General features: G+C 40.5%; 1 protein-coding gene across 1 annotated transcript in view; it reads left to right on the forward strand.

Moving 5' to 3' along the window:
• The window catches only part of LSM12 (LSM12 homolog), a 44,804-nt gene extending 38,948 nt beyond the window's left edge, over positions 1-5,856 (forward strand). The window contains exons 4-5 of the mRNA XM_053694431.1: positions 4,666-4,792; positions 5,176-5,856. Of these exons, the coding sequence (XP_053550406.1) occupies positions 4,666-4,792; positions 5,176-5,268 (220 nt within the window). The 3' untranslated portion in view covers positions 5,269-5,856. The remainder of the gene's footprint in view (positions 1-4,665; positions 4,793-5,175) is intronic.
• Positions 5,857-14,615: the final 8,759 nt, after the last annotated feature.

Here is a 14,615-nt window from a genome sequence, read left to right on the forward strand (position 1 = left end):
CCTCACTTTTGAAAACCACTGTGTAGTGTCTTGCACTGCTAGTGGGCTGTATATTTGTGGTGCAGCTTGTAGTAAACAAACCTGGCAGGCAGCATGCTGGGTATATGAACTGTAACCTGTGTAAATGTTAAAAGGTAAATCACATCAGCAGCGTTTATGTACTGACAGTTATAGGGAGTTGAATTGCAGTTAACACTCAGGACTAAGACCGTTCTCCCTTAAAGCTGCAATACCTCTGATAAGTATATATAATAGTGTTTCCCATGCAAGTTTTATATCTTTTATATGGAGATATTACAATGTCCCTTAGGAAAGTTGCCTGCTAATAAGACCATTTCTTATTCCTTACCTGGTGTGATTTAACGCACTGTTATACATAAATACCCTGGGGTGTCTAAAATTCTATAAATATATAATTTTGTGTAGCAGTTTTGAATTGGTTTGAATGCTATTTAGCTTACAGTCAAAGCATAGCAAAGTGTATTGTTAAACCAATAATTCCATTTATTTTATTTTTTTTTTTTAAATGAAAAAAGGTTTTTATTAAGTTTTTTTCAGACAAAAATCTTGTACAATAGAAATTCAGGACATATCGTTACTGTTAAAAAGATATATTCTAGACATAAGTCATCCAATCTTACATTTTTCTTTATCTAGCTTTACTAAGTGCTTCTGTAATCCAATATATATTATCGAAATATACTTCTCATTTAACCATTACCTACAAACTATACCAGTACTTCAACAAAACCCATAGGGAGGGGTGCAGCCCAGGTGTAACTAGTGTATATAATCCTTATTCTCGTGTGCCCGTATTTTACAAGTTATACCTAGTTGTCATTTTTGTTAGCTTGTCGCTAATTTTTGCTTTCTATATACAAGATCCATGGTTCCCAAATGGATATAAACTGATCTTTATTATCTAATATATCTGCAGAGGCACTACCCATTTGATAATAAAAATTAATCTTATTTTAAATAATTTGGAATTATGGTTTTCCAATATCGTGCTATGCTTAATTTAACAATCGTACAGATCATAGCTACACGTTTATTCGTTTTAGAGTTAAAGGGACACTGAACCCAATTTTTTTTCCCCATGATTCACATAGAGCATGACATTTTAATCAACTTTCTTATTTACTCCTATTAATTTTTCTTTGTTCTCTTGCTATCTTGATTTTAAAAGCCGGAATAAAAATCTTAGCAGCCAGACCATTTTAGGCTCGGCCCCATGGATAGCGCTTGCTTTTTGGAGGCTTACATTTACCCACCAATAAGCAAGCATAACCCAGGTTCTCAACCAAAAATGGGCCGGCTCCTATGCATCATATTCTTATTTTTAAATAAAGATAGCAAGAGAACGAAGATAAATTGATATGACTAAATTAGAAAGTTGCTTAAAATTGCATGATCTGAATCATGAAAGAAAAAAAATTGGGTTTATTGTCCCTTTAAGGCCCGGTATTGGGTTGTGTAAAAATGGTTAAGTAGGAGTCAAGCAAATTTTTATTTTTTTTCTAGAACTTCATTTAGTAGGGCAGAAGCCTGCACCCACCGATTAGACACATGGCAACAATCCCACCACATATGAGAATATGTACCTCCTTTCATCACAGCTGCGCAAACATTTGTTAGTGTTCACTGTTATGTATTCTTGAAGGGTGAAAGTACCACCTGAACGCAACCGTTATAAAGTTTTCCTTCAAATGAGTGCAAATTAAGAAAGAGGAACCCAATCTCTGTCGCACCATTTCTTTGCCGACCAGTTAAAATTAGTCGGTTTCCCATCTTTGCATAAAAGGTAGTTTAGTTGAATTGGAAGGAATATTAAACAGTGTGTATAAGTTGGAAATGGTGCCTCGTGTACGGGACGATGATAAACAGATATGTTCTAGATAGGAATTGATACCGGTCTTATTAACTCCTATGACTTTGGCTACTCTAGCTCTCAGTTGGAGATAATAGACAGGAGAAATCAAGTTGGTTTCATTAATTTCTACACATTGGTTAAAAAAAAATGATTGCCTATGAGTGCCTGCAATACGATAAAGACCACTCTTAGCCCATTTCTGCTGAAGGGTGTGGTCATACACAGTAGATAGTCACTAAGGGAGTCGCTCTAGAGCCCATTTGAATAATAGGGTATTTAGCTGTCAAAAATTGCCACAACGATAATGTGTGCGTGATGGCAGTAACCGCCTTTCAAGTAGGCGGCCTATTAGTCTTAGCAGACCAAAGCAGTTCAATAATTCAATTTTTATAGTATTTGGCTTGTATTTTCAAAAAAATATTTTGAAACCTAGACATACGAGATGTATCCTGCAAGTAAATCCGATCTCTTTTGTACAAGGTTTTTATTGTGCTTCATACAAATTTCCGCTTCTCTGGTTATAACAGGAAACAGCCAGAGCTGTGGCTGAGAAATGTTAAGCATTTATTTCAAATTTGTATGTAGTCCAGCAAAATGCCATTGATACAGAGGTCTGCCTTATACCTCTAGTACTCCATGGATCCTTTTTCTTACTTAAAAAGCAGTGCCTTTCATGGTGCTGGATGGAGCTCCAGATTCAGCTTATTCCTAGGTGGTAAATCGCCATAGAAAAAGCTATTGAGCTGCTGTTCATTCCCGAGAGCGCTATTCTTTCTGTATGGACCACCGACTGCTTTGCCTTTTGCTATCGGCCCAGGAAAAGGATTTATTTTTCTTAACCCCTGAACGATCAGTGCTGTACACTGAACTACGCTGCTGTCCTTGGCCTTTCTGCCGAGATCTCGCTAATTTGCGAGATTGTGCTATTTCTGCATGCCCCTCGAGTGGGGCAGTGCAGAAATAGACAGGCAGAGGTACTGATGCAGAGAGGGGCCACTCTGTGGCCCTCTGCATCGGGCAGTGGTGGTGCCAATTGTTGGTGGTGTGGGAGGGTAAGGGTGGAGTCGGGGGGCGGCCCATCGCTGGAGGGAGTGGGTGGGACTGCTAAGCTATAGGAAAGAGAATTTTTAGAGCGCAAACAGCGGCAGTGAGGGGGGAGGAGGGGAAAGGAGCTCTTATAGTAGAGGGGGGATTAGAGCGTGGGAAAGTGATCGGGGGGGTAGGGTAATGGGGGGGGGGCAGCTACACTACAGAAAAAATTGTAATACTATTAAATAAAAAAACACAAAATTGATGGATAACTGGGTACTGGCAGACAGCTACCAGTACCTAAGATGGTGGGAATTAGTTAGAAGGGGGAGGGTTTGAGAGCTTTTTGGGAGGGATCAGGGAGGTGGGAAGGTAAAGGGTTAATACTACACCAAGGAAAGTAATAATAATTAAAAAAAAAAAAAAAAGTGTAAAACTGCATACTGACAGACTGTCTGCCAGTACTTAAATGGACAGTCAATGCCAGATTTTTTGTTGTTTGAAAAGATAATCCCTTTAAGTGCTAACTCCTAGGTAGATTCACGTGCATGAGCTCAATGTTATCTGACACACCTGAACTAACGGCCTCTAGTGGTCAAAATGCATTCAGATTAGAGGCGGCCTTCGTGATCTAAGAAATTAGCATATGAGCCTACCTAGGTTTAGCTTTCAACTAAGAATACCAAGAGAACAAAGCAAAATTGATGATCAAAGTAAATTGGAAAGTTGTTTAAAATGGCATGCCCTTTTTGAATCATGAAAGTTTATTTTGGACTTGACTGTCCCTTGGGGTTGACCAGTGTGTGGGGGGATGGGCGAGTGAAGAGAGCTGTTTGAGAGGGATCAGGGGGTGTGAGGCTAACCTCTATACTAAAGCTAAAATTAACCTTACAAGCTACCTAATTAACCCATTTACTGCTTGGAATAAGTGTGGTGCGCAGCTGCAATTAGCCGCCTTCTAATTGCCAAAAAGCAATGTCAAAGCCATATGCCTTTCTGAACAAAGGGAATCCCAGAGAAGCTTTTACAATCATTTGTGCAATGATTGCACAAGCAGTACGTAAATAATTTTAGTGAGGAACACAGTTTGTGAAAAAGTTGTCGGAACTGCCCAGTCCTTAAGGGGTTAAAGGGATACTGAACCCAATTTTTTCCGTTAAGGATTCAGAGCATGCAATTTTATGAAACTTTGTAATTAACTCCTATCAATTTTTCTTCGTTAGCTTAGATTCCAGCTTTTTCAAATAAAGATAGCAAGAGAACAAATAAAAATTAATGGAGTAAATTAGAAAGTTGCTTAAAATTGCATCTGAATCATGAAAGAAAAAAATTGGATTTAGTATCCCTTTAAGAACATTTTTGATGTATGCTAGGAATCCAGGTGTCATTGAAACAGCAATGCAGCTTACAGAAAAAATGTTGACATGGTTGTGTTCACAGTTCATTATGGAGTTACATCAGAGTTTGTGTTTTCAGGATTCCTGGATCCTAAGAGTTCAAATATTGATTTAAATTAAGTGAAAACATAGAATCTGGTTATCAGGATGCTATATTGCATTGAAAGTATCAGACAAAGTAATGTACTGTGCAGCTGCAGTTATGTGGGTCACTTACAGATCTCTCCTAGAATATGGTCTGCAATTTCTTTGGGATTTGGTCATTCTCTTGTAGGTTTGAGGTTTGTACTCAACCATTGTAATTCTTCTGGCATTTTGGGTTTCTAGCGACACTTTTTTGTTTTACACTAATTTTGTATTTTTTAGGATAAAGGAATGTAAATGGCAGGAGAAAAACATAGTAGTTATGGAAGAGGTTGTTATTTCGCCTCCTTATCAAGTTGGTAACTGCAAAGGAAAAGAGGGCAGCGCACTTGACCACGTCCGTAAAGTAGTAAGTATGAAGAAAACTAGGAAGTCTTTTTTGGTGTAAGGCAGCCAAATGTTCCTTTTTATGAATATTAAGGATATTTAATTTCCATGTAATGTACTTTGTGTTTTTTGTTTTTTTTACTCTGCAATCAAATTTCACTTATCCACTGCTTTTATCCTTGTTCACTGCAGACCATCTGCATTGCATTCTTAACATTTTCATAAGCTGTTGTATGTCTCTTCAGCTTAGACAATATTCCTGTCATTTTGAGTTTTGTCCTGATTTCTCCACTGTTTGTTTTTTAGCCATTACCACACTTCTCTCTGTCACAATCTTTAATCATTCTAGTTTAAAATCTTTCCCCTTGAAATCTCCACCTCAACATTTTTCTTTATCTCTTGCAGGTAGAGAAACATTTTAGAGATTTGGAAAGTCAGAAGGGAGTGATGAGATACTCCCTGCAGCCTTCACAGAAAGAAACCAGTGCATCTTCCTGAGCCCAGCGCCCATCATGTCAGCCTCAAACCCACTCCCCTCCCAACCCTTTACTTCTCCTCTCAGAGCTGGGAGCCCTGAGGAGAGTTGGGCTGAGGGAGGGAGAAAAATTGTGGGATAGAGAATGGGGGTGGTGGGTGGGAAAGATGGGTAGATTTTATTTCCAGACTAGTCCCTCAACATTCTTCTTTATTGGCCAGCCTTCTTTAATGTATTGAGGGATTTCTGAGCCATAGAATACCCAGAGGGCTCCCATATAGATAAATATATATAAATATATAATTTTTTTTGTAATTTTTTTTTTTTTTTTTTTTTTTTTAAGTTTAAGCCAGTCCGGCTTTAATTCAGAAACTTTCCCAGAATTGCATTTCTTCCACAGCATTTTTTTGTTCTTTCTATTCAGATTTTTATTTGTGTAAGAGTTGTATTGTCTGTCTCTTCCATTGCTGAGGAAAGGCTCCGGCCCTTTCTTGACTAGGAGGGAAAAGGCAGAGCATCTCATATCTCTGGTCAGGAAAGGGTTATAAAATTGCCCATAAAAAAAAAAAGAAAAAAACTGAAAAAAATTAAAACTGAAAAACAAAAGTAAAGTCTTTGTTGGATTATTCAATGAGGGTGTGTTAATTTTAACTGTTTTAAGTTACAAATCCTAACAGACTGAGAGAGGTGTATGAATGGATAGCATGTGTGACTATGTTTTTGTTTGAATTTATACATCATAAAAGTTCTTGATTATTCCAAGGCCCCAGAATTATGAGAAATTGCTTCTTTTAGTTTATTTTTCCATATAACTGGTTTTGTTCTTTCAAACCACATCCCATTACAATGGGTAGAGGTTTCATGGAAATCAGATCTCCTCAATATTTTATCACTTTCTGTACACAAAAATGCTTATCCAATATCTGTCTATACTAAAGCCAAATATTTAGAGAGAACAATTTAAGAATAACATTTTATTATCTCCTAACTCGCACTGGGAGTGTAATTTCTTTTCTGTCTGCTATGGTTACACAACGTTTCTATAGCCAATATACTTAAAGTGAAACTAAATTTTTAGTTATGCCAACAACGCTATTGAAAATACATCACCCATAATGGATAGTCGCTAACTTTTTATGTTTAAAAAAAGTTCCTATACTTAGGAAATTTATATTTAATATTGTGTACCTTTTGCTAGCTTCCTCCGCCCCCTGCTAGCTTCCGGGTTTACAAGTGTTAGAGGAAAGAGCGGTCCCACCCGCTCTATACATCATTAGCCGTGCACACTCTCGTGAGCCCAATATTTTGTGCATGCGCAATGATACAAGCTCCACTCCGATACTAAACATTGAATCACTGGATTTATTGTTTAGTATGGGTGCGGCGATAGTATAAATTTGTTTGTAAGCAGAGAATTCCCCGATGACTAACGAGCAAGCGAAATTTATTAAGTTCTAGAAAAGTATATTGTTTCAGTTGAGTTACGTCACTAAGGGATTTCCTTTAAAGTTCTAAATGCACATGCGGCTATTGTGAACGCGCATCGGATTGTGGATGAACTTTAAGGATAGCCACGTGTGCATTTGAAAATGGGGGCGTAAATAGAACAGGCTAGTCGCCCATGGGGGACTTATGAAATTTGGATACAGCTGTTTCTTCACGACTGAAGGCAAATTTTTTTTTTTTTTTTATAATGCAGGCGGAGGAACGGCTAACAAGTATTGCGGCTTTGAGGGTAAAAAAATGATAGATACAACTTAATAAAAAATGATGAATGAAAGTGGTTATTTCTCTTGTAAGGTGTATCCAGTCACGGATTCATCCATTACTTGTGGGATATTCTCCTTCCCAACAGGAAGCTGCAAGAGGATCACCCACAGCAGAGCTGTCTATATAGCTCCTCCCCTAACTGCCACCTCCAGCCATTCTCTTGCAGCTCTCGACAAGAAAGGAAGTATCAAGAGAGTTGTAGTGTAGTTTATCTTCAATCAAAAGTTTATTTTTAAACGGTACTGGCGTTGTACTGTTTTTACCTCAGGCAGAAATTAGAAGAAGAGTTTTGCCTGAGGTTTGATAATCTTAGCAGGTTGTAACTAAGGTCCACTGCCGTTCTCACACATAACTGAAGAGTATGGGAAAACTTCAGCTGGGGGAATGGCCTGCAGAATTAACTGCTCTGAGGTATGTTCAGTATATTTTTTTCTAGAGAGATAAGGTCTAGAAAATGCTGACGGTGCCTGATATATTTAAGGTAAGCCTGATTACAGTGATTTAACAAACGACTGGGATCATGCTTGCAGTAAAGGGTAATCATGTTACTTGCTCTTATTACTTGGTATGTAAAACGTTTGCATGATATATAAAAAACGTTTTTTACTGAGGGTGATAAATCTTTATTTGGGGCCTAGTTTTCCACATGGCTGACTAGATTTCTCCTAGGAAAAGTTTTTTAAGGCCCTTTCACTTTAATTGCGCAGTAGTTTTTACAGTATGAGACATCCAGCTTCCCTGAAGGAGTCCCCTGACATATAGGACCTCTGTAAAGGGTTTTTGTGCCTACAAAAGTCGTTTTATGGGTAGGTAGGAGCCACAGTAGAGCTGTGGCAGTTTGCTTGTGACTGTTTATAACGGTTTTACCGTTTTTCTGCTTCGTTTTTGAGCCTGAGGGGTTAATCATCCATTTGCAAGTGGGTGCAATGCTATTTTAGTCTATTATACACACTGTAAAAATTTCATAGAGTTTACTGCTTTTTTTCACATTTTTGCAGTTTGTGTTTTTTTTTTTCCCTTAAAGGCACAGTACCATTTTTTATATTCTGCTTTTTCACATTTATTAAAGTGTTTCCAAGCTTGCTGGTCTCATTACTAGTCTGTTAAAGATGTCTGATATAGAGGAAACTCCTTGTTCATTATGTTTAGAAGCCATTGTGGAACCCCCTCTTAGAATGTGTACTGATCTTACTATAAATTTTAAAGACCATATTCTGGCTTTAAAAGATTTATCACCAGAGGAAATTGACAAGGGGGAATTTATGCCGACTCTCTCCCCACGTGTCAGAACCTATAACTCCCGCTCAGGGGACGCCAAGTACATCTAGCGCGCCCATAGCGTATACTTTACAAGACATGGCGGCAGTTATGAATCATACCCTTACAGAGGTATTGTCCAAACTGCCAGGGTTACAAGGAAAGCGAGACAGCTCTGGGGCTAGAACAAATACAGAGCACTCTGACGCTTTAGTAGCTATGTCTGATATGCCCTCACAATGTGCAGAAGCAGGAGAGCTATCTGTGGGTGATTTTTCTGATTCAGGGAAGACACTTCAAGCTTAAATTTAAATGTAGACATATCAGAATCAGGTTGAACACTTCCGCATGTTGCTCAGGGAGGTTTTAGCAACTCTGGATGACTGACGCCATCGTAGTCCCAGAGAAATTGTGTAAATTGGATAAATACTATGCAGTGTCTGTTTACACTGATGTTTATCCAATCCCTAAGAGGTTTTCAGAAATTATTACTAAGGAATGGGATAGACCAGGTGTACCGTTCTCCCCCTCCTGTTTTTAAAAAGATGTTTCCTATAGATGCCGCTACACGGGACTTGTGGCAAACGGTCCCTAAGGTGGAGGGAGCAGTCTCTACCCTAGCGAAGCGTACTACTATCCCTGTCTAGGACAGTTGTGCTTTTCTAGATCCAATGGACAAAAAAATTAGAGGGATACCTTAAGAAAATTTTTATTCAACAAGGTTTTATTCTCCAGCCCCTTGCATGCATTGCCCCAGTCACTGCTGCTGCAGCCTTCTGGTTTGAGTCTCTAGAAGAGGCTCTACAGGTAGAAACCCAGTTGGATGATATCCTTGACAAGCTTAAAGCTCTTAAGCTAGCCATTTATTTGTTTCTGACGCCGTTGTTCATTTAACCAAGCTAACGGCTAAAAACTCAGGTTTTGCTATTCAGGCGCGTAGGGCGCTATGGCTCAAATCCTGGTCAGCTGACGTTACTTCAAAGTCTAAGCTTCTCAACATTCCCTTCAAGGGGCAGACCCTATTCGGGCCTGGACTGAAGGAGATCATTTCTGATATTACTGGAGGAAAAGGTCACGCCCTTCCTCAGGATAGGTCCAACAAATTAAGGACCAAACAGACTAATTTTCGTTCCTTTCGAAACTTCAAGAGTGGCGCAGCTTCAACTTCCTCTGATACAAAACAAGAGGGAAATTTTGCCCAGTCCAAGCCGTTCTGTAGACCTAACCAGGTTTGGAACAAAGGAAAGCAGGCCAAAAAACCTGCTGCTGCCTCTAAAACAGCATGAAGGGTCAGCCCCCGATCCGGAAACGGATCTAGTAGGGGGCAGACTTTCTTTGCCCAGGCGTGGGCAAGAGATGTCCAGGATCCCTGGGCGTTAGAAATTGTGTCCCAGGGATATCTTCTGGATTTCAAAGCTTCTTCCCCAAAAGGGAGATTTCATCTCTCACAATTATCTGCAAACCAGATAGAGGCATTCTTACATTGTGTTCAAGACCTCCTAGTTATGGGAGTGATCCACCCAGTTCCAAAGGAGGAATAGGGGCAAGGCTTCTATTCAAATCTGTTTGTAATTCCCAAGAAAGAGGGAACTTTCAGACCAATATTAGATCTCAAGATCCTAAACAAATTTCTCAGGGTCCCATCCTTCAAGATGGAGACTATTCGAACCATCCTACCTTTGATCCAGGAGGGTCAATATATGACTACTGTGAACTTAAAGGATGCTTATCTTCACATTCCGATACACAGAGATCATCATCGGTTTCTCAGGTTCGCCTTCCTAGAAAGGCATTACCAGTTTGTGGCTCTTCCCTTTGGGTTAGCTACGGCACCAAGAATCTTTACGAAAGTTCTAGGGTCACTCCTAGCGGTCCTAAGGCCGCGTGGTATAGCAGTAGCCCCTTACCTAGACTACATTCTGATACAGGCGGAGGTTTTCAAATCGCCAGGTCCCATACGGACATTGTTCTGGCATTCCTGAGGTCTCATGGGTGGAAGGTGAACGAAGAAAAAAGTTCTCTATCCCCTCTCACAAGAGTTTCTTTCCTAGGAACTCTGATAGATTCTGTAGAAATGAAGATTTACCTGACAGAGGCCAGGTTGTCAAAATTTCTAAATTCCTGCCGTGTTCTTTATTCTACTTCTCGCCCTTCAGTGGCTCAGTGTATGGAAGTAATCGGCTTAATGGTAGCGGCAATGGACATAGTGCCGTTTGCCCGCCTACATCTCAGACCGCTGCAACTCTGCTTGCTCAGTCAGTGGAATGGGGATTACACAGATTTGTCCCCTCTACTAAATCTGGATCAAGACACCAGGGATTCTCTTCTCTGGTGGTTATCTCGTGTCCATCTGTCCAAGGGTATGACCTTCCGCAGGCCAGATTGGACAATAGTAATGACAGATGCCAGCCTTCTGGGCTGGGGTGCAGTCTGGAACTCCCTGAAGGCTCAGGGCTTGTGGACTCAGGAGGAGACACTCCTTCCGATAAACATTCTGGAACTAAGAGCGATATTCAATGCTTTTCAAGCTTGGCCTCAGCTTGCTGCGGTCAGATTCATCAGATTTCAGTCGGACAATATCACGACTGTAGCCTACATCAACCATCAAGGGGGAACAAGGAGTTCCTAGCAATGTTGGAGGTTTCAAAAATAATTCTATGGGCAGAGGTTCACTCTTGCCATCTATCAGCTATCCATATCCCAGGAGTAGAGAACTGGGAGGCGGATTTTCTAAGTCAGCAGACTTTTCATCTGGGGGAGTGGGAACTCCATCCGGAGGTATTTGCACAGTTGATTCAACTTTTAAGCAAACCAGAACTGGATCTCATGGCGTCTCGTCAGAACGCCAAGCTTCCTTGTTACGGATCCAGGTCCAGGAATCCCAAGGCAGCGCTGATAGATGCTCTAGCAGCGCCTTGGTCCTTCAACCTGGCTTATGTGTTTCCACTGTTTCCTCTGCTCCCTCGTCTGATTGCCAAGATCAAGCAGGAGAGAGCTTCAGTGATTTTGAAAGCACCTGCGTGGCCACTCAGGACTTGGTATGCAGATCTGGTGGACATGTCATCCCTTCCACCATGGACTCTGCCGCTGAGGCGGGACCTTCTACTTCAGGGTCCGTTCAACCATCCAAATCTAATTTCTCTGCGTCTGGCTGCTTGGAGATTGAACGCTTGATTTGATCAAAGAGTGGTTTCTCTGAGTCGGTCATTGACACCTTAATCCAGATGTTCAGGCGTTTTGTCAGGCTTTAGTTAGAATCAAGCCTGTGTTTAACCTGTTGCTCCGCCATGGAGTTTAAATTTAGTTCTTAAGGTTCTGCAAGGGGTTCCATTTGAACCTTTACATTCCATAGAATTAGATATTAAACTTTTGTCTTGGAAAGTTCTGTTTTTAGTAGCTATCTCCTCGGCTCAAAGTTTTGGAGTTATCTGCTTTACAATGTGATTCCCCTTATCTCATTTTCCATGCAGATAAGGTAGTGTTACGTACCAAACCTGGTTTTCTTCCTAAGGTGATATCTAATAAAAATATCAATCAGGAGATTGTTGTTCCTTCACTTTGTCCTAATCCTTCTTCAAAGAAGGAACGTCTATTACACAATCTTGATGTGGTTCGTGCTTTAAAATTTTTATTTACAAGCTACGAAGGATTTTCGTCAAACATGCTGCTTTGTTTGTGGTCTACTCTGGACAGAGGAGAGGCCAAAAGGCTTCGGCAACTTCTCTTTCTTTTTGGTTAAGAAGTATAATACGCTTAGCTTATGAGACTGCTGGCTAGCAGCCTCCTGAAAGAATTACAGCTCATTCCATTAGAGCGGTAGCTTCGACATGGGCTTTTAAGAATGAGGCTTCTGTTAAACAGATTTGTAAGGCGGCGACTTGGTCTTCGCTTCATACTTTTTCTAAATTCTACAAATTTGATACTTTTGCTTCTTTGGAGGCTATTTTTGGGAGAAAGGTCTTACAGACAGTGGTGCCTTCCATTTAAGCGCCTGCCTTGTTCCTCCCTTCATCAGTGTCCTATAGCTTTGGTATTGGTATCCCACAAGTAATGGATTAATCCGTGGACTGGATACACCTTACAAGAGAAAACATAATTTATGCTTACCTGATAAATTTATTTCTCTTGTGGTGTATCCAGTCCACGGCCCGCCCTGTCATTTTAAGGCAGGTGTTTTTTATTTTTTAAACTACAGTCACCACTGCACCCTATAGTTTCTCCTTTCTCTTGCTTGTCTTCGGTCGAATGACTAGAGGTGGCAGTTAGGGGAGGAGCTATATAGACAGCTCTGCTGTGGGTGATCCTCTTGCAGCTTCCTGTTGGGAAGGAGAATATCCCACAAGTAATGGATGAATCCGTGGACTGGATACACCACAAGATAAATAAATTTATCAGGTAAGCATAAATTTTGTTTTTTAATAGATTTATATAAGCATATCTAGGGATATACTCAACTTTACTTTCACTTTAAGAATAAAAATTTCCAGTGTTAGGTAGGGATACCACGTTCAAAAGCACTTATTTATTTTTTAAGACACGAGTCCACGGATCATCTTAATTACTAATGGGATATTCACCTCCTGGTCAGCAGGAGGAGGCAAAGAGCAGCAGAGCTGATAAATAGCTCCTCCCTTCCCTCCCACCCCAGTCATTCTCTTTGCCTACGTTAGTGATAGAAAGAGGGTAAAGTGAGGTGTTAGTATAGATTCTTCAATCAAGAGTTTATTATTTTTAAAGTAGTGCCAGAGTGTGCTGCTTTGTCCAGGGGTGTAGCCCTAGTCCATATCAGTCTGCAGTATAGCTTTTGGTGGCTTTAAAGCAAATGGGAACTTGTGGGACATAATTCTCACTGCGCCTCCCATACATGGTTTGCTGCCCTGCTTGTAAAAGTCTGAGGGAAGAGAATGTACTCAGTACTTTTTTTTTTGTTCCACAGGCCAATCTGAGTAAGAGAACCTCGCGGGCTGCCCTCCTGCAGGGCAGATTTCTGGGGCAAGTGCTAAAAATTTTTTTTTTTGGGAAGGATATGCTGCAGAAGAGAGCATATACTGGAAAATTTAGCACCCTATATACCCTACATTTGACACTAGATAAACTGTCTCCCTCCCTCTTAGGGCCAGAGTTATCTGGCAGGGCTTGCAGGCCCTTGGACGCAGGAAAGTGGCTCTGTTTTTTGTTATAATCTAGCATGTTCACAGCTCCCAAAGGCTTATTTTTCTTTACAGCCGTCTGGGAGGTTTATCCTTACACGTTAAGGGATATGTAGGGTAGGTGCAGTGCTAGTTTCGTTGGCTTTATTCATGTTAGTTGCCAACCGAGAGATTGATTGTTCAGATTTGTATGGTGCAAAATGACTGTACTTATCATTTGTAAATACGCGGCTGCTGTTTTCTTTTTTGCTACCCGGGAGTTTGACTGGAGACGCCCACGATGGGCCATTGTTGCGCATTCCTTGTCTCCTACCCGGTTGGTTAGAGTGACATTTTTTTTTGGGCACCAGAAACCACCTCAGCTGCGATGTGATTACGCAGCAGAGAGGTTTCTATCATACAAGAACGTCTTCATATGTTTCTCTGCTGCGCTGTAAAAAGTGAATAAAAAGGATACCTTCTCTGCTGCGAGGTGATCATAGCTGCAGCAGAGAGAATTATCATAAGCAGTTTGAGTTTAGAGTATTAAGTGATCTGGATGACTTTTGGGCTGCATTGTGGATCATGCAGCAGAGTGGCTTTACTTTCAGTACGGACCAAGCATGCTGAGTAGTCTGGATGCCGTCTCTGCTGTGTTATTAAGTATAGCAGATAGGTGTTTCACGTAATGCCTAATTATCTTTTAGTAGTCAGAACAACTATTTATTTATGTTTTCATTCGTTGTCTGAATTCCTACAAAGTTTAAGTGGGGTCTGGAGATCTTTCTCTCTCATCAAGACTCTTTCTGTGTTAAAAATAAAGTGTTTTTAACTTTTAAAGAGACAGTACCATTATTATCATTTATTTGTATAGCGCCGCCAAATTCCGTAGCGCTGGGTACAATGATAGGGTTTTACAATGACAAAGATTTGTGATACAATACAAAACATAACAAGACTAAACAAATCTAGCACAGGAGGAAGAGGGCCCTGCTCCGGAAAACTCAGTCTATAGGTTTAGGGTGCAGAGAAATAAGGATGGGGTAGCTTGTTAATCTGTTGTATTTGCAGCAGTGAGTCAGGCAGTTCATGTACATGTATTAGCTTGGTTCGGATGCGGGATGGAGGAGAGATGGTAAGCCTCTCTGAATAGGTGGGTTTTCAACGATCTTCTGAAGCTATACAAGGTTGGAGACAGTCTGATGGAGCGGGGT

This window comes from Bombina bombina, chromosome 1 (genome assembly GCF_027579735.1).
Source record: "Bombina bombina isolate aBomBom1 chromosome 1, aBomBom1.pri, whole genome shotgun sequence".
NCBI classification, from domain to species: domain Eukaryota; kingdom Metazoa; phylum Chordata; class Amphibia; order Anura; family Bombinatoridae; genus Bombina; species Bombina bombina.